Raw genomic sequence first — 21,498 nt, 5'->3', positions numbered from 1 at the left:
ATTGACCAAAAGTTGTATTGTGTATTTTCCTTTGGTTTTAAGACCACAATGGTCCTGGTTTTGGTCCATTTATCATTAAAATACCATTTGTTTTGGTACACATTTGTCCCACTTAAGTTATTTTACTAGTGGGTGAGTGGTACAATTTGGAAACCCCCCCCCCCCGGTGGCCTGGTACGCCAATGTTGCCATATGCACATGTACATAAATTTTACGCTAAAAACTTCCCAGCTGCCAGTGAAGTGACTGCACTCTTTGTACAAGAATCACAGCCCTCATATTACACTTTACTGCTGTTGCCGATTGAAGTCAGTGATGTCACAACGAGTCGGGTTTCAAATCAGTGACATCCAAGCAAGTTCAAAATCGTTATCTCAAAGTGCTGTCATACACATAATTTGTACACATTTAAATACACCATATCGATTCACATGCAAAATAGGTGCGTTGGCATCATGGTTCCAAACACAGATAGCTTAAACCAGTAGACCTAGTAATGATCGATTTCGACATCACTATATGACAGTGAATGAAAACCTTCTCAACAACTCTTCTTACACCTTTGTACAGAAGCCAAACTTTGTAAAATCGGTGATGAATCCACACTTCTCCAGTGACGCAAAGCAAGTTAACGGAAGCGTGCATACCTGTTACGTGTGAGCACATAAAATTTGTCATGCTTGGAATGCGGTTTACATGTGGGAGAGATAGCAGCTAAACATTGCCGTTTTATTTTGTAGTTTCATTGATCAGTGATATTAACAGAGAAATCACCGATCTTCTTGTAGGCCTTAGGTTGAGTGGCAATGACTAACTGCACATTCCTCATGAAATAATCATGTGAATTAGACGATCTTTAGCTTGTTTCGTTGTTGAAAGGGGTTCAATCATGTTTCACCATTGTTCATTACCATTTAACAACTCGCATCCAGCACGTCTGCATGGTTTACTTGCGAAGTAACAACACGTGGACGTATCGTTGTTAAATGGTGAAGAACAATGGCATGAGAATGGCTTTTTGAAAACTGCCTGAAATAGCATGTGAATTTGGCCTTAAAAGGCCCAAAACTGGCTGAAAACAAAATTGCCATGTGTAAATTTGGACAACAAATCTGCCTGAATTCAGGCAAAAGCCTGAAAATTCTCATGCCTAAAAATATGAAGGAAGTATACACAACTCCCAGGTGTTATGGAGACGAGTGGAGAAACATCACAGACATCCTACCACAGTTGATCATTTAGCATTTTGCATAGCAAAGGCATGCACACAGTAAATCTGTCCAACTGTTTGTGATCCTATCTATTCCAATCCTAAAGCCCAATTGATACCTTGTACAATCATAACAATTACGGGTTGCCAAGCAACAAGGTATCTTATCCAATCCAAAAGTTGACCAAACAAGACGTGTGGTTTTTCCCATCTGATTGAGATAGTATTAAGGAAAATAATTATATATATATTTAGACAAATTATAAATAAAAATTGTGTAGTTATACAAATAATGTGGTCACCCCAGCAACAAAATGTTTTACAGAAATGTGTAAATGTCAGTTTATATAAACAGTATAATGTTTTAATAATATTCAAAAACATTTTTCACAACTTGCTGCTTAACATTAACATAATTTTATTGAAGTGTTGATGAAATAAAATAACAGGTCAAATCAAATCAAATCAAATCAAATCAAATCAAATCAAATCAAATCAAATCAAATCAAATATTTTGCAAAAATGTTTTCGAATGTTTTTTCATATAAATTATTTTAAATACAGATTACAGATTAGCTTGACCAAGTGGTCAAATTTGACTATGAATATGACTTTAAAAACCAAACAAACAGGTTATCGTCAAACAAAAGCATAAAAGTACAAAATTTATACTATAAAATAAAAATACTTTCTCGGACAAGTAGATTGAAAAACACTTCCGGGTTATATACATAATATACATGATGACCTTTATAATAACCCAACATTTTTTTATTAAAACGTTTTGACCAAGACCAAAACATGTAAATAACACATTTATAACATTGTAAAAACATTTTTGCTGTCACCCTGGGTATTTTTGAAGAGTTCTGGTGCAACAATGTGATACCTTCCATGCCCCGCCTCACATCATTTTTATCAATATGGTTATTGATAGCATTATTTTATATTTTATTTGAATAGCACCAAAAACATAATATGTGTGTCCACACACATACCCTCTTTCTAAGGATACACCTGACCAACCATATTTCTCCCAACTGTAATTAACAAAATTTAAACATGGACGAGATTCTTAATAATGAAAAAACATGACAATATTCCTGCCATTTACAGGGTCCTTGCTGTGTACAGAAGTTCAATTACATTATTTTGGTGCAATGGTTTTTAGGTTTTTTACTTAGGTCCTCTTTCTGTCAGGTTCTTTCTTCTATCAATCATATGAGCCATCGTAGCCATATTTTTGTTGTTTTTATAATTTGGTGCAGTCTTTTTACCATCAAAAGAAAATATCCAAGACATAGTTTTGTATCAGTTTGATACATTCTAGGTGTCTGGTTAAAGTGAAAAGCTAATAACTTAAAAGCTTTTTGATGGCCCCAATTCCTAAATAATAAAACCTACAGTGAAATTCTAGGCTCTGCCAGTTAAGTGAAAAGCTATAAACTTAAAAGCTTCTTGATAGACCTTTAAATAGAACCAATTTTGAAGCACAATATTGATAATGTACATTACCCAGAAAAGACTTTTGAAAACACTTTCTTTTATTTTTGAGGATACAGGCTAGTATAAATTGAGAAGCAAAGTGAAAAGGAAGTCAGCAACAGCAGATTTGAATACAAATTTTGTGGGTTCAAGTGATTCAAATGCTTCCAATTCTAGACAGAGGGCGACAATTGACTCCTTGCATACATCTTGCTCCCTTCAAATGCATGCACAAAAAGTGCACAATTACAGACACGCAATACATACTTTAGGGTAGATAGAACCTTGTATTGAGATGACTGTGAAAGGGTCAATAGGTATTACTCCCAATTATTAAAGTTTAGAATTTACATTCTTTTATATGCAGATGATATCAAAACTGCTGCTTTTTTTCTCCTCTAAATAAATTATTATATGCACTGCATTTGTTAAATATGAGCTCACTGGCTTTTCATGGAATGTATCAAAATCAGGGATCCTACATTTTCAGGAATTCAACAAATAGTGCATTTCTAAATCACATGCCGCGTAGTAATAGACATCAAAATAAATTAAAAATTGGTTTTCTGAATAATTAAAAGACTGTACTGATGTTGAATGATCTTTGAATTTACACCATTTGACAGTTTTGTTTTATTTGTTTTCTGTTTAACGCGGCTGTGTACTCTAGCCATTGTTTCTTTCTCAAAATTGAGTTTTTATGATATGTTTGTACCTTGTTATGTTTTTTATAAATACAAGGAATGAAAATCCAGATTTGTAAACTCCAACTACAATATTTTAAGGATTTTATTTCACTATTCCACTCGTGTTTTAAATTGAAAAGGAAAGAAAATCTTTGTTGTTGGTACACGCGCGCAACAACTCATCGCGTTGCGTATCGCGCAATTTGTTAACGCACAAATCGCGACGCTTGTCTGCATGCTTGCGCGGCGCATCTTATGGAAACACCACGGAAGCACTGATTTCACAAAAACCTAGTGGTCAAATGGCTCCGTTTTAGCTGATAAAATGTGGGTTTTTCAAGTTCTTTCCCCGATTTAAATATCAAGTTATGAATGGATTTCGCTCAAACTTCTCAAGGGCTGTGGATTTACCCGATGTTCACGTAATATAAGTTACAAAACGAAAACTGTCGCATTCTCCTGTGAGATTCGATGAAAGTGCAAAATGTGACCACTTTTTAACTTCAACTGCCATTATTTCAATCTTCATTTTCTCGGTAAAATGACGATTTAGGTACACAATAACTCAATAAATACAGCATCTATAGGTAAGCAAATATGATCATCGTAAAAAGCATGATCGACTCAAGAAACAGTTTTCTCATTTTTTTATATTTTGGTCTATTTCCGATTTTGGGCATCATTTTGTGCAAATAGGCGTTTTTGAATTTTAAAAAGTTCATTTTGATGCCTTTTATGGTCAATATCTCAAAAAATAAGGCCAATATCAAAAAATTTAAAAAACGTTTTTGGAATGGAGCCTCAAGATTGAGCTAAAACAAAATAAAATATTTTGGAAAGAGTGTTTTTTGTTATGATGTACCTAACAAATATTGCCAAAAACTCACTTTTTGTAATTTTCTTCAAAATTGTTGTTTTTACCCCAAATCTGTATTTATATTAAGATTTATTGATGTCTTGCCTTTTGTATACTTTTATATGTTTTATGCGAATAATTACAAAGTTATTGCACTTTTACTACATGCATGTCTGAGAGTACACAGCCACCTTAAAGAAACTTTAAAATGACATGTTTAAATTTTATTTTTATCTTACTCACTTCTTATAGTTATCCCTCAGGAGTTATGTCCCAGACAAGTTGCAGCACAGGTCCACTGTCAAATATAGAAAAGCTCTATTCATAAGCCTAAAACCATAATGCTGGCCACTGTCTGATGTTTCATGTTTTCTTTAGAATCTTTCAAATTGAATCCAAACTGATGAGGTTTGTCCTCATTTCCCATATCTACCTTGCCTTATGGGAGAAAAATTAGATATTGTGTGGTAATCATTTTGTCCAGGACTAAAAAGTGTATTTCAGTCAACATAGCGATAATTGGATTACACATAATTTTTTTTTTTAAGCGCAGTGATTTATAGTGCGCCACGCACAGGCACAATGCCTAGACGTTTATCCACAAGCCTCAGCACACTTTACAGGTTGTCGCTGACCACTACGGCCCCACATCATTCCATAAACCATTTAACAACAAATCAGGGACTTCAAGAGCGCACACCCTAGACATTCCACCAATAACCATCGCAACCAGGATCAGCTCCCCGAGTTTCGTACAGGTTACAAAGAGACAATTAGCAGTAAGTTCCTTGTCCAGGGGAATTTCAAGCTAACTCAATTTTCCACAAGAGCATACTATAGGCACCGCCAGGGTTCAAACCTGCAACCTCTCGCACCATAGTCGAACACCTTAACGATTGAGCTAACTTGACTGCTAGACATAATACTTTAATGTCAAATAGTTCTCATACTTGGCCATCAAGATTGGCCAATTATCTCAATCTATTTCCCCTGGATTTTCTCTATAATTTGTATTATTATTATTTGTTCTCTTTCTGTATTTTTATTTGTTAAATTGTTTCCTCAATCCTATCCATTTTATTTTATTCTTACAGCATGGCCCAAAAATTGGCTGATGCTTCCTATGACCAGTCAATGCGGGTCCCATCATGGCGGATAAAAGCTGTTATGGTCCGTTCATACTACCACCCCATTTGCGATTTGCCATTATATATCGATTACTTTTTGCCGCAACTCAACGCAACTCGTCTAATTTCCAAGTTAAAATGTATTTAACTTTATTGCGATATCGCAATGCAGTAGTTTGCAATCGCAAAGCAACGTATCGCAAATGTGGTGGTAGTATGAACGGACCTTTAGACTGCACAAACGGATTAAAATATCAAGTACAGTGGCAAAACATAAACTGGTAAAATGTACATTTTAGTAATAAGTTCAAACAACAAATAGTAAGGATACGGGTTTTTAAACATCCGCTTGAGGTCCACCTTTTCTTTACAATATGGACAAGTCTGTTTTTTTTCCTACAATGCACCATCCACGTATGCAGAATTCATGGAATCTGTAAAAATGTAATGAATAAAAATATCAATCAACTCATTAATTCCAAATGTTGTTAACAAGTTAGTAGCTGTGCAATAATTATGACCCCCCTAAATTTCCAAAAATTGTTTGTTCTCTCTCTTGCCTCTTTGCCCCCCCCCCCTGCACATGGCATATAATGCAAGCACAGCGAGCATGGAAATTTGCATTTTTCAAGTGTTCCTGTACCATTTTCCTAAGCCTTTTTAAAGTGTTTATTTAAAAGGTGCCACATGAATGATTGCCAAAAATTGCTCCCCTCCACTTTGGCTTGCCAAAATATTTCCCCCCCTCACAGCCCCTCAATACTTGCATCAAGTCAATGCAGGGTACTTTGAATTTTTGACAAATACCATGCTGAATATATGAGTACCATTATTAAAATGATGAAATGGAAGTATCAAATTCAGAATTTACACACTAAGCAAGAAGGTTTACGTAGTAATTTTATTCACACAAACATAATTTAGTTGTACAAGTGCATTGACTATGGGCACTTTATACAGATTAACTGTGCTGGTGTGGTGAACCCCCCACAGCTTGCTATACCAAGGCAATATCTGGCTCAACACTTAGAATGAGATGAGAGATAAGCACTCTGGCCTCAGAATGCAATAACTAACCTTAACCTATCAAGCCCTGAATGAACTATTGTACAGTGCCTGAGACAAGAATACCAAAAGAGATGGGAAGCACCAGCGAAATCTGTTGTGAACAACTAAACTGTGCCAACTCACGTCTGCTTAGCGTGGGCTAGAGACAAAATATCTGTAGTAAAGATTTTTACAAAATTTTGAGGTTTGATCTGTGTTACCGACACATTCATAATTTCATATCATTAAGCTTAAGTTTCTCATTATTTGATGATAAAATACACAATTTGTAGCTAAAATGTAGAAAAATGACTGTAATATCGAAATTTGACAAAAAATGTAACAAACTTGTGCTTCAAACTACAAATTATTGAGACCTACATCATGATTTTTAACCATTGCAATGCATTAAGTGGGTACTACACCCCTGGCCAATTTTGTGCCTATTTTTGCATTTTTCTCAAAAATTATAGCGCATTGGTGACAAGTAAGATATGTTTATTCATGGAAGAAAGAGATAAGAAGGAACCACAACGAACGCATTCACTTTGTCCACTCCCTTTACCGACATTTAGTTGACATTGTTATTCATGAGGATTTACTTTGATCAATACCCAGCGTTAAATAGGTGATTGGTATTGTATTCCATGTATTTGCATGTCTTCTGGAGCGTGTGTGAAGGATGATTTGAACTAATGACCTTCCGTGCAAGCACCCTATAGGATTTTCTCTGGTGACGTGATCATCGGTCATTGATGGCCTACATCTTTTTCTTCCATTTTGCCCAATTTTTCCGAACTTTGATGATTTTTTCTCAGAGTTGGCAGTCTTTGGCACTGAAACGAGTTAGCTAGTTACGATTATACACATATAAACTATTAAATTAAACAGGTTTTATGTACCGGACTCAACCGGAACATTGTGCATTATTTAAGAACATTTTACATCTATTTTTCATCGAAAAAGTCACCAAAATCTTCGTTATTTGCTAAAGATGAAACTCAGCAAAAAACGGCCGATTTTGATTACCTTTCGATGTTTTATAGGCCATTTTCTACACAACACGATCAAGAAAACAGTTTGACTGTAGATCCCAAAACAAAGCTACTATACATGTTCAGAGCATCAGTGAAATTCCATAATCTTACTTCTGGGTAGCGTTTGTTTGTTCGTGGATGGGTTTGTTATAAATTTTTTCCAGTAATGATTTCGCCAAGCATCGATCGCGGTAAATGGATTATACATGAAAGGAAGTACCATTGATAGCTTTTCTTTTCATGTGTCAATAGATAAGCGGATTAAAACTTGGCCGATCGAAGTCGTTGTGGTTCCTTCTCATCTCTTTCTTCCATGGTATATTATAGGGGCAAGGACTAAAATTACTGCATTGAAAATTCAGCAACTCAAGGCAAGTAGTTATTGATTTATTGATCAAATATTGGTTTTCCCTCATTTTTGACTGTAACTCCACAACTGTTGTCTGTGCTGAAATAAAATTTCCAATGCAGTAGTTGTAGTCCTTGCCCCTATAATATACATATCTTACTTGTCACCAATGCGCTATAATTTTTGAGAAAATGCAAATATAGGCACAAAATTGGGCAGGGGTGTAGCACCCCCTTAAGGAAAAAATACACCATGTTATGGGCAACTTTAAGTTTACCTAAGTTTTTGCATTAATTTGTAGTTTTTTACCAAAATGTCACTTTTTATGCCTAACGGACGTTGCACAAAGCAATGAATGGGCTCAGGGTTCCGATCCCTTTTGGTATTCTTGTCTCAGGTTAAAGTTGAGGACATACCTGTGATCACATGTTAGTTGGTATATTCTTTCTGAAATGTCATCATCATCTTCAGGTATTTCCATACCTTGCCCACATACGGCACATATATGAGGATCTAACGACCTGCCTGGAAGACCAGTTTTTGTATAATACTGTGAACAGAGATCACAAAATTAACATTATCTGGTTATAATTCTATGATAATTGGAAACTTTATTATTTTCTTAATTACATACCAATTATCAAACATAGTTCCCCACCATACAACAAATGAAATGGAATAGATGGTTGTTTCGGTTTATTTGATTTTGTTTAGAGGTTAATGACTGTGCATCAGTTGTTTTGAGGGTATTGTGAAATATCTGCTTTGAAACCGAGGAATATTCCGAGGTCTAAAGCACAATGTTTAGATATCACAATACCTGAAAAATTCTCATTCATAACCGTCACTTTTTTATTCAATTTACGTCTCATTTTCTTCTTTTAAATTTGAGAACAAAATACAACTTTAACTGCATCTTTTATTTTCCCTGTAAATAGTTTGATTGCATAACATATCATGCAACACGGTCATTATAAAGCATACTTTTAGCTTCATCACTAGACACAGTCATTAAACCTTTTCAATAATAAAAGTTATAATCTGTGACTGGATTAAACACATTGCGTATATTCATGAGGTTATGAATTTATTTCAAGTGGTGGAAACATGGAAGTTTGTGTTTCTTTTAAATACATATATTTTCCTGGATCAAAAATTTATCAAAAAAGAGAATTTCCTGACATAGCGTTGTCTATTTCATATCTAAATTAAAGATTTGCATGCATTACCGGTTGAAATCTATTTGATGACTAAGCTCACACGTATTCTGGCCTAGTTTGTTTTTAAACTTACATAATTACTATATTATACCTACCCCTATATGAGCTGCCATAGTTTCTGAACATATTTCTGCAAAATCTCTTCCTAAAACACCATAATAGAGTCCATAAAATAGTAAAACTAAACCAAAGTCCATTGATTTTTCTGGTCTTATGAGGAATATCAGATTGAGATTAAGTAAAGTACACATAATGATGGTGTAACCACATGCTCCTAATGCATAGCTGACTTTGTAAATTAGGTAGAACCACCTGTACACTTTCCTGAAATGACACAAAAAGAAAACAAAAGTAGCAGGTTAGAATTGAAAAATTCAGATGCAAAAAAAGGCCACAAAAACAGGCTGCCTTGGGCATGTTTACAGGTTATGACTATCTGCAGCTTATTTTTATACTTAAATCTCCGTTTGCACCTGGTGTAATCATAGCATTAAATAGTTTCAGAATTTAGCTAACTGGTTGTTGAAATACATGCATACATTATGAGTTTAGGGACTTAACATACTGGTACATAATTTATACACTTTTCTTATTTTCATGGATTTATTCAGAGTATCTTCACATATTTCACCAATCCGACTGAAGCTAGCTAGCTGTCCAGCTTAGGTAACAGAAATATATGCATAAAACATCAGCATTGAGACTTAAATCAGCTGGTACATAATTTATGCACTTTCTTATTTTAATCGATTAATTCAGAGTATTTTTACTTATTTCACCAATCAGACTGCAGCTTGTGTAGCTTGTGTAACAGAAATATGCATTTAAACATCAGTATTGAGACTTAACATAAACTGGTACATAATTTATGCACTTTTCTTATTTTTATGGATTAATTCAGGGCATGTTTGCTTATTTCACCAGTCAGGCTGCAGCTAGCTGTGATGCTTATGTAGATAATCCCTATTGACACTGACAACAAGATTCTTAGCACAAAATGGTTGAATCTATAGAGGGCCTAGGATTGTGTGCATTTCACCTGATTTCCTTAACCTCATCTCCCAGACTTATCTAACTGATGCATGTTGAAATTTTCATACCATCAAGACCATAAGCCTAAATCATCCATCATTGATGTGTTATCATATTTCTGTAACATTTTACTTTCTGGAAGTAAGGATCAACAGGCATCATTCTGGTGATGCCTATTTGGCTATAAACTACAAACGTACACGCACGTTGAGATTTTCATATCATTAAGACCTTATGCCCAAATCATTCATCATTTATGTGTTATCATATCAAACAATTGCTAGTCGCTAAGAGATTTCTGTAACATTTTACTTTACGGATGTAAGGATCAACAGTCATCATTCTGGTGATGCCAATTTGGCTAACTATATGCATGTTGCGATTTTCATATCATTAAGATCATAAGCCTGAATCAACCGCCATTAATGTGTTATCATATTAAACAGTCGCATGTTGCAATTTCTGTAACATTTTACTTTCCAGAGGTAAGGATCAACAGTCATCAGTGATGACTATCGATCATGACAGGTGAAACTGCCAATAGTGAGTAAAACATTTGGTTTTGTTCAAAAAGAAATCTTTCATACTGGACAACATGTTCCACTTCTACATCCAATCACTCTGTCATGTCAATAATGACATCATTGATTAAGCAGTCAAGTTAGCTCAATCGATAAGGCGTTCGACTATGGTGCGGAAGGTTGCGGGTTCGAACCCTGGTGGTGCCTAGTACGCTCTCGTGGAAAAATTGAGTTAGCTTGAAATTCCCCTGGACAAGGAACTTACTGCTAATTTGTCTTGTTGTAACCCGTACGAAACTCGAGGAGCTGATCCTGGTTGCGCTGGTTATTTGTGGAAAGTCTAGGGTGTGCGCTCTTGAAGCAGCAAAGTCCCTGAATTGTTGTTTAATGGTTTATGGATTGATGTGGGCCGTGGTTGTCAGCGACAACCTGTAAAGTGTGCTGAGGCTTGTGGATCAACGTCTGGCGTTGTGCCTGTAGATTTATAGCGCACTATAAATCACTAACCTTCTTTTTTTTTCCATTTTATTATTGATTGATCATGGAGACAATGCTTTCGGTGGATAGATTTATGCAATCACTACATTGTATAACAGCACTTGACCCACGAGTGATGTGGACCTCTGTTCTTGTACTGCAATTACCATACAGCTGTAAGGTTTCTTGAAATTTAATTAGTTCTACAGGCTTTTAGTTTTGAGGAGTGCGAGTGCTATGACACTCCTCACTCCTTAAATTATCATAAGGAGTGTGATTTAAAGCACTCTTTAATCTTTAAGCTTACATCACATTGTAATCACACTCCTCATTCACAAAATAGCACTTCTCAAAAGTTTGAAGAGTGCCATTTACCACACTCCTCAATTTTTTAAAACTCAAAGCCTGGACTTCTATACCTGGTATCACACCATTTTAGATTATCTTGTAACAGCTATTTTGTCATCATAAAAAACACAGGTAACGGATGAAATCAAAACTCGCCCGGGTGATGACCACTGGTTCCGTCCAGTTTCTATTATTCTAAACAACGGAAAACAAGCGGAACCTGCGGTCCACCGCCGGTCGAGTCCATCCCGAATACCCTAGGGTATGTATTTGGAACAGCATTAGCATTAAAGAAGTGATTTGTGATTTGGAGTAATATATACAAAACAAAATGCATATTCAATCACTTAAACTAATGCTAATATACAAAATGTATATTCAATCACTTAAACTAATGCTAATATACAATATGTAAATTCAATCGGTAAATGCCATGATATGTGAGAATTAGCATAAGTTTAATGCTGAGTGATTTTGGAGTAATATAGGCAACATAAAATGCATATTCAACTGGTAAATACCATGACACGTGAGAATTAATGTTTGAGTACCTGACAGTGATTAGTGATTTGGAGTTACATTATACATACATGTAGGCAACATAAAATGTTTATTCACAAAGCAAATATCAGAAGTGAGGATTGACATTAGTTTAAGTGACTAGTAATTTGGAGTAATGTAGGCAAAATGTATATTCAACATGTAAATAACATGTTTATGTGACCAAGCTGTCTGTACTTCTAGCCTGATTTGGTTGGCAGTGGATATTTAAAAGCTTGATTTGTACTAGTTACATGGATTACTTCAACACTGAAATATTTGCCTTATACAGTTCTCAGTGTGACATTATTTTCACCCAGCGTGGGTAAATCAATATGCCTTTAAGTATAAAAGAAATCATATGATAACCTATAGAAAAATTACTTAATTCGTGTACATCATGGAACATACTCTTTGCGAGGCTGTGCGTAGTAAGCTGTTGTACGCAGACTAATCATCGCTATATGGACACGTAGAGCGCTGTACACTCGTGTATTAGCATGATTAGTCGCGGAGTAACAAGCGTAGTTAACAATAAAGTGGTAGATATTTCAAAATATCTACCACTACAGTTTGTCCACTTTGAAGTACGAAGTAAGGTATGCACATTTTGCGTTAGCGTATCGTGCGTCACATATTAAGACGCTCATGCATTTGTGTGCGGCTAGCAGCATGTTAATTCCTTTTGACATCATGGCGCGCCGAAACTGCACAATTTACTGCGTACTTTACTTTGTACTTCAAAAAGGACAAACTGTAATGAGCTTGTAGATTTACCTTGGTGTAGTACCAGGAAGTGGTTTTCTTGTTGCTTTGAAGACAACAAAGGCTGTAATGATTGAGAAGATAGTCCATACAACAAGAAATCTATACCAATGCAAGGTCAGTGTGAAATAGATTGGAATGATCCACATGCCTAGAAGAGTTACAATCTGCAAAAAAAAATTATAACATTGTGCTATCATGGTTACAGGTACTAAAAGTAATTCTCACAAACAAAAGATTTAGTCCAAAAAAAAAATTGTTTCATTTTCCAGGGTTCTTATTCAGGTTCAGTTTTGTAGCTTCTTTCTGGCTTGGATGTACATGGCCTTAAGGTTGGTATGATGAACCCTGGAATTATTGAAACTTTTGGACCTCATTACTGCTGAATTGTTGGTCTTAAGTATAGAAGTATACATTTACAATGAAAAACTCCAACTGTGACACCATAATACAAAAAGTTTTGGAGAACATCATAAAAAAGTATGATTTTGACCCACATTTTTGGGCAATATCTGCAGTAATAGATATGAAGATCTAGGAAATCATCTTAATTAATCCATTTTGAGTAAGTTGGGGGATGAGGCAGTGGATCATAAAGTACCCCTTTCATGGAAATTTGTTTTGTGACTTTTGGCTACTGAATTTTGCCAATTACACATAATAATAAAGCCAAATTAACAATTGACAGTGTACATAACCTACCTGGTATGACTTAAAATGTTTAGATTTCCATTGCACCAATACAACCTGTGCTACTACTAGTGTTGCTATTAAAATCAGGATCATTTCGGCATGCATCGCCTCGTGACCCTTGTGTCGTTCGTGCATCTGCTGATGTTCTAACCTATATTAAAAAACAAGTACAAAATCAAACATTATTAGAATTCATGAATGAAGAAGTGAAGCTCACCTCACACAAACTAGCACTATGATAAAATAAAGAAAAAAATCAGAACTGCTTAGATTTGAATCAGCACACTAACAATTCCATGTCAATTGAGTTCACCACCACACATCACAACAGCTCAGGGTGGATCTGCAGGCGAATTAAACAATAATCGGTATCTAATGATTTGATTATCTTTTAAATGTATCTTGGCTAAGAAAATTAAGTACAAAGCAAGCTAATCTGCTGTGTCCTAGCAGGACATCAGTCAATGTGAGACATTAAATTATATGGGAGGACAACAAAGCCTCCATTAATTAATATATTGGCCTAAAGCTTTAATGGTCCCTTTACCAAACTCATTCGGTGGGGACAACAATTACGGTACTTAACTTACCGCCATCTTTCTTGATCTGAGAGCTTTGATAAGTCAACTGCCTGTTAAAAGACAAACACAAAAACTGTAATTATTAATAAATAAAAATAAGAAAATAATGTCATTACAACAATTTCAAAAACAAGTTTAATTCATAGTTGGCAGTGGTGATACAAACCCACCCTTTTTATTTCAAACCCACCCTTTTTATTTTAGACCTAGGCCCCGGCAAAAAACGCAATTTTTTGAAGTAAAAAACGAGATCCAAAGTTTTGAAAAGCGAGAAAGCGAGATTTTCCTCGAAAAATAGGCACAAGAAGCTTTCAAAAGCGCCGAAAATGCAAAAAATCAAAATAAATAAATAAATAAATAAAAAATTTGCTGCCCTCTATTGTTCAGTCAGAACGATGTTTGGATAAAAAAACCTGCCGACGGCCGGCCGCTGTCGAAGAAAAAAGTGACAAAAATTTGACCTTGAATTATGTTTTATAGTCAAAATATTCCAGTATTTCAATAAATATAATGATATTTGGCCTAAACTTGAACTCATTTGTAATGAAATGTCAGTTTTTATTGAGTAAAACATGGCTTGTTCACTCGACCTTGTGATTGCAATGCTGTTGAATTCTGCACTTTGGCGAGGTTGGAACTGCATTTTAATGGAATTTGGCGAACTTTTATGGCATAAAGCAACATTTTTATAGTAAGTGCATTGCTTGGAAATTTTTTAAAAAGCGAGATAGTTGGTTAATAGCGAGAATCACGGCGTGAAAAGCGAGATCACATTTTTTGCCGGGCCTTATTTAGACCCTTTATACCAAAACTCAGAAACCCACCCTTTCTAAGTGTGGTTACTACTTACTAATCATAGATAAGTGGTGTGGTCCAGGTGCAGATTGGCATCCAAATAAAATTATTACATATTGAAGTTTTAGACGACCAAACACTACAGAATGGGATTTCAATGTTTTTCGTATTTCATTTAGTGTCATTCAATCGGAAATTACAGTAAGCTTTGAGATTGCAATTGTTGACTTCTAAACCCACCTTTTTTTTTATCAGTGACCACCCTTTATATTTGGACACACATTTTAACCAGAAATGTTTCAAACCCACCCTTTTAAGCATTTTGTGCACCTCTCAAACCCACCCTTTCTAAAGTGTGGGTTACCAACAGTGTTAATTTTAATAAATAACATTTTACACATCCAATATGAAAATGAAGAAAATTGGGATTTTGACCCTCAACATGACATGAATTTGAGTAAAACTGCATTTGAATACTATTTGATACTATCAAAGTACCGTAGTGAAAGCCACATTTCATGAAACGTTAGCACATTTTTGTAAAACGGCCCTTCATGCTCAAAAATTTAGCCATAAAATACATGCACACATGTTAAAAGGGCATTTTGTGATCCACAGCATCATCCCCCCACTTTTCTCAAAAAAAGTTGAGATTTTTATATCACTGGAAACCTCTGGCTACATAATGTTTGTACAACAAAATTCTTGCAGATTAATTTGTTTAGCAAAGATATCGTGAAATTTGAATTTCGTTCTGCTGTACCAGAATGAAATTACAACACATTGTCGAGTGTCGACGGAGCAGTGTAATACACATAATCATGCATAACTCCCAAACGCAAAAATCGGAATCAACTGAAATTTTGGGAATAAGCTTTTTTCGTGGATATCTACTGAAAATGTCATAAAAAGAGGATGCTAGGATCACAAAATACTCCTTTTAGACATAGGAAGCCATGGCATTGATAATGCTGGGACACAAAATTCAAGCGAGCATACTTTTCCTCATAACATTGCCAATTGTAGGCCTACATACATGATTGACCCTCATTTTTTAAGTTAAAAATGATTCTCTTTTTAAGGTGGTACTACACCCCTGGCCAATTTTGTGCCTATTTTTGCATTTTTCTCAAAAATTATAGCGCATTGGTGACAAGTAAGATTGTATAATTGCACTGTATATTATAGGGGCAAGGACTACAACTACTGCACTGAAAATTTTATTTCAGCACAGACATTAGTTGTGGAGTGGCAGTCAAAAATGAGGGAAAATAAATCAATATAACTACTTTTCTTGAGTCACTGAAATTCCAGTGAAATTGCCCCTATAATATACATAACTTTTGTTACTGGTCAGTGTTTTTTTAAGTTTTTGAGAAAAATCCAAAAATACCGGTAGTCACAAATTTATCAATGGGTGTGTACCACCTTAATGAAAACAATTATAGATGAATTTATTAAATTTCAAAATTTTATGAACATGCCTACCCATGGATTCAATTTATGTAGTCATATCAGGGACCAGGCCAGGGTGTAGAAAATATGTATACAACTAAGTAAGTTATTTTAAAGGAGAAAATTAGAAATAAAAATAAAATAATTAATTATTTTGAGATTTTCAATTTTGGACGCCGGCGGTAAACAGAAAACTATATAATCAAGTGCGAAGGGCCTATGGGTAAATTGCACTGTTACTGTGCAATGATGGCAATCAGAAGTGCTTTGCCATTGCATGGTAAATGATCATGATGGTTGGATCCTGTGGGGGGGGCACTCCCATAACAGATATGCATCATGTGCCTCAGGATAGACCCCCTTTTTCAAACCGGCTTGTACCCAATGACCCCTTTTTTTTGTGTTATGGTCCTACCTATTATCCAATGACCCCCTTTAAAAAAATTCATGTACTCAATGACCCCCCTTTTTCTATTTCCTGCTACCCAATGACCCTCCCTTTTTAAATTCCCAAATTCAGGTGGTAGGCCTATTTGTGTTCTATTCCAGAAATAATGAGATTTTTCAAATTTCCAAGGTGGCCAAGTTGTTTTTTCGCAGTTTGGCACTTATTTATGTGTAAAATGATACTCTTTTGGCAATCCTGTACCCAACCCATTTTACAATTTGTTACCCCAATGACCATCATTTTTTCAAAGTTTCATACCGAATGACCCCATTTTTATTCAGGTTGTGCACTGAATGACCCCATATTTTTGTAATTGTACATTTGACCTGAATGCCCCCTACTTTTAACATGACCGAGGCACATCCCTGCCATTTCAGATAGGGAGTGCCTCCCCCGGGGGTTGGATTCACTAATTTCCATGTTTATACACACATATTATCAGTCTAGTCCTGTAAGCAAGACTTCAGTCTTTATCATAAACATAATGACATCTACAAAGTTACAGTTACTGGAACTAATTATCAGTCATGACAGTTTAGTGCATTGATAAATGATTGAGTGAGTATACGCACTAGCGTTGGGCGATATCGCGCCCTGCGATATATCGCGATATTAAATCCTTATCGCGATGACGATATGTAGAAAAAGTGAGAGGCGATACATGTATATACTTATACTGGGTCTCCCATCCAGCTACTGTCCGCAGCCAATTAAATTTTCAATACTCATGAGGGCAGCAGTCTAATTGGTCTCCCATCCGGCTTCTGTGCACAGCCAATTAACTGTTCATGCACAATATAAATGGCGGCGTTTGTGGTGAAATTTCAGAAGTACTGTAGATTGCACTTGCAAACATGGCAGGTGTACTGGTTTTAATAACGTTTTGGATAAAGAAGCTGTTTTGAACGATGGCAGAGGATTGAATAAGTATGTTTTGTACCTGTTTAATTGTTCTCTTGTTCAAGTTGTTTCACTTATTGCCGGGCCGTTTTGCACCCGTATAACAGTGAACTTCCGACCATGCATGTATGGACAAAAATATCGTCAGATGGCGATATCGCGATATGTTTTTGGCCGCGATATGCAATATGCAAAAGACTGACGATGCCCAAGCCTAATACGCACACATTATAGTAGTAGTAGGTATGCCAGGTGAATTCAAATTTGCCATCAAACTGTATCATTTTATATCAAATTAAAGCCATTGAGTAAAGAAAGCCAAAACTGAAAACCTTTTTGTCATAGCACTTTCTGTAGCAAAGTTAGATCTTGTCAAAGTCAAGATTGACTTTTGGTGTTTCTAGATCTTAAAGTTAATTTTTTATTACTTCCGTGGTCCAAGCTGTGTGCCAAGCGTAGACGAGCGTACACAAAGAAGAAATAAACAAATACAATCACGCTGATTGGCCAATCAACGCACTTGACAACAAGCCGGTTGACCCATTGGTGGAAATCGAGCATATCGTCGAACAACTGAATACAAGTAGGCATTTCAGGCCAAAATAAAGTGACAATGCTGGTGGCAAATAACTACCACCATTGCAACGAACACACTTTCCGAAACTCAAAACTGTTTAAATTTTTCAAATCGGCCAAGTAATTTTGATGTAGCGGTTGATTTTGTGACGCAAATGTAGGCAAAAATGGGGAACAATTTTCCAATTTAATAAACAAATTATCATGCCATAGTATTATTATATCAACATGTTCAATCTTTTCCAACAAAATTTTTAAGTAACAGTGTTTTAATTAGCTAATTTGCATAATTATTACTGTAAATTTGATGAGAATTAGTCATTTAGATCATTTACATCATTTCTACCATTTTCATTCAAAATTCAAACTGGATTTAGACAGAAAACAAAATTAAAAGCATGTAATTACATGCTCTAATAAATTTACAATCTAATAATTAACAAAAATATGCATTTGTTAAGAACATAAATTACAAATTTATTCATGTTTGAGGATTGCGTGCATGAACATACCTAAAATTGGCAACACCGGTCATGCTTTGGGCCCAAAGTACACTGCAAAACCCAAGTTTCTTTCAATTGGAGAGCTATCCTCTGATGAATTGTCTTCAATTTTTGGTATTTAAATAATAAAGTATATACTATTTTAATAAACAATGATATTTATTTATACTGCAAAGTTTTCATTTATAAAATTCAGGTGCAAATTTGAAACCTGTACTATCTTTGGATCCCAATATCCGATTTCCAAATATCAAATATCTCAATAAAGCTTGTTATTCCTCTCTCATAAAATCAATGACTAAAAGTAACATTTCACCCCAGAGCTGACCTGTTTAGCTAAATAATGAATGCAGTACTGGTTTTATGGCAACACTGAGCTACACAGCTCAGTGCTGTGAGATAAGGGTCTTAACTGTGTGGTCAATGGAGTAGCACTTTTCCCCAAGGTCACTTTATGACTGAACTGCCTAATACAAGCACAACGTATGGACCAATATATTTTTGTAAACATTTTAGGCCTATAACAAAATGTATATTTCGTACAAATTGTACAACTATACATGTGTAGTTTCTACCCTATGACCTATAAAAGTAACCTGTTATCAAAGTGTCCGCAAAAAACTGGTCATCGTAAGTATCTTTGATGCTGAAAACTAAGGATATTCACGCAGGGACAGGCCAAAAACCTTACCTCGATCGTAAAATCCAGCCGATGCATGTCAAAAATAATTCATTAATCCATTGTGTAAATGACAGTGATTGTGTCCATGTATTGTTATTGCACCTGCGATCTCGCGTGAGAGCAGTTGTCAAGCTGAATTTATACTCGATCGCTGGATCACCACATGAATTCGCCTCTCGAAAACCTCTACGAGGTTGTTGCATCGAGCACGCTGACTGAATTATCAAAGTAGTTTTGTAAACCAATCAGGTTAGACGTACTTTACTGGCGAGTCACATTAATTAATACCGTAAAAGGCCGTCGCGTTCATTGATTGATTGGCTTACGATTTCAAAGAATGGCTTATGCAACCAATCACAATATGGGTTTATGACGCCCGTCAGAAATTTTGCATACGTCCAGTATGACGTCATGCTCCAGCGCCACGAGGCTGGCTTTTCTGCGAGTGGTATAAAGTCAGTTTCACACCTGTGACTTAATGGAGCACATCCACAGCGCATTTGACAGATAAAAATGAAATGGGCAATTCTGAGCAATGGGATTCCATGAAATGGATGATTATGTACATGTAAGTTATTCTACAGGATCGGTAATAATTAACAGCTGGTCTGCTGTATTTGAAGTGCATATTGAAGTTTGTAAGTTTGTGCATTGTGTGACTTCGTATTGTTATGTGCAATTGATATTATAGGAAGCTTAAATTGGCAGGCTCTCATGCAATGTATCCGTCTCTTCCGAACATATATACGTTCAGGGCAAGTCATAAGTAGTAGGTATCCCAGGCAAACCTTAGTTAACACATTTGCTAGTCAGCGAAATTCGCCGAGACCGGGGCCCAAACACAATGCATATTTACATAGAAATTTGATTTTTTTTTCGAGAATAGGTCGGTGAAGGAAACCTACATAAATATGTTTTCTATACTTCACTTGACCCAAATATATGATTTTTTATGGTGATAATCAAGTCGCACATGGAATTTTAGAGGATTTTGATAGCAGTTCCATTAAAAAAAGCTGCTATCGCCATGAGACTAAGATCTAGAAACACCCCTAAATGCCGTTTTGGGGAATTTTGCTAGCAGAATCTTTTTAATGAAAGTCAATCTTTGACAAGATGTAACTTTGGGGTTTACGGAAAGTGCTATGACAAAAATGTTTCCAGTTTTGGCTTTCTTTTACTCAAGGGCTTTAATTTGATACCGGTACATTGTATGTAAAATAATGCAGTTTGATGGCAAATTTGAATTCACCTAGCATACCTTTAAGTAGGCGACCTGTCCTTGTCACTTCTAAATAGTTCTAGTCTACGCGATCACAATTCACCAGCGCGTACCCGGACCACGGAAGTAATTAATAAAAAATAAACTTTAGTCTCATGATGATAGCAGCTTTTTTTAATGGAACTGCTATCAAAATTCCTCTAAAATTCCATGTGCGATTGTTTCTCACCATAAAAAATCATATAATGATATAATTATTAATATTTGGGTCAAGTGAAGTATAGAAAACATATTTATGCAGGTTTCCTTGACCAGCCTGTTCTTTTAAATTTCTATGTAAAATATGTATTGTGTTCTAGGCGAATTTGGTTGACTAGCAAATGTATTAATTAAAGGTTTGCCTGGCTGGCATTTAACATGTATAACTACGTACTACTCTCATGACTCTGCTGACTCTGTACTAGTATAGTACTGAGCTTAAATTTACAAATTTACGAACAGATTATTGGCAATTAATATACATTTCGTACAAGTTTAAGGAAATAAAATAGCATGGGGATGCAGCGATTGCTAACTCAACTATATACATCTATATTACTCACGGGTTTAACAGCTGGATTCTCCTGAAATCCGGGAATTTTGTCGTCTACTTTCACCAGCACGTCACCTTCGCCGGCCATTTTGTTTGTAATCAGAGTTGTAATTGATTAACTTCTGGGCTCATTGCACCAATAGTCTCGTTTATGGTTCGAGTGGATCAATTCAAAACAAACGAACAGTCATAGTCGACGGGCTCATATTTCAGGGACCGCTCACAAACACTTTTGCCTGATGCAAAAAAAAAAATTCATTGGGGGCCCCCCTTTTCAGATCTCAACAATTTCAGGCCCCTCCTTTCTGACATGAAAATTATGGATCAACCCCATAGAAAAGCAAACTCAAT

General features: G+C 35.6%; 1 protein-coding gene across 1 annotated transcript; it reads right to left on the bottom strand.

The window, feature by feature from the left end:
- Positions 1–586: 586 nt before the first annotated feature.
- On the bottom strand, positions 587–21,241 carry LOC140160944 (E3 ubiquitin ligase Rnf121-like). Its single transcript, XM_072184293.1, is given in 9 exon segments — positions 587–1,421; positions 5,696–5,757; positions 5,759–5,798; positions 8,214–8,347; positions 9,113–9,341; positions 12,713–12,867; positions 13,403–13,544; positions 13,984–14,024; positions 21,158–21,241. Coding segments are annotated over 9 exon segments (1,002 nt in total). The 5' UTR covers positions 21,236–21,241; the 3' UTR covers positions 587–1,300.
- Between the last annotated feature and the right edge of the window lie 257 nt (positions 21,242–21,498).

The sequence above is a fragment of the Amphiura filiformis genome, chromosome 9 (genome assembly GCF_039555335.1).
Source record: "Amphiura filiformis chromosome 9, Afil_fr2py, whole genome shotgun sequence".
NCBI classification, from domain to species: Eukaryota; Metazoa; Echinodermata; class Ophiuroidea; order Amphilepidida; family Amphiuridae; genus Amphiura; species Amphiura filiformis.
The sequence above is the reverse complement of the archived record's forward strand: the minus strand, read 5'-3'. Positions and strand labels throughout refer to the sequence as shown.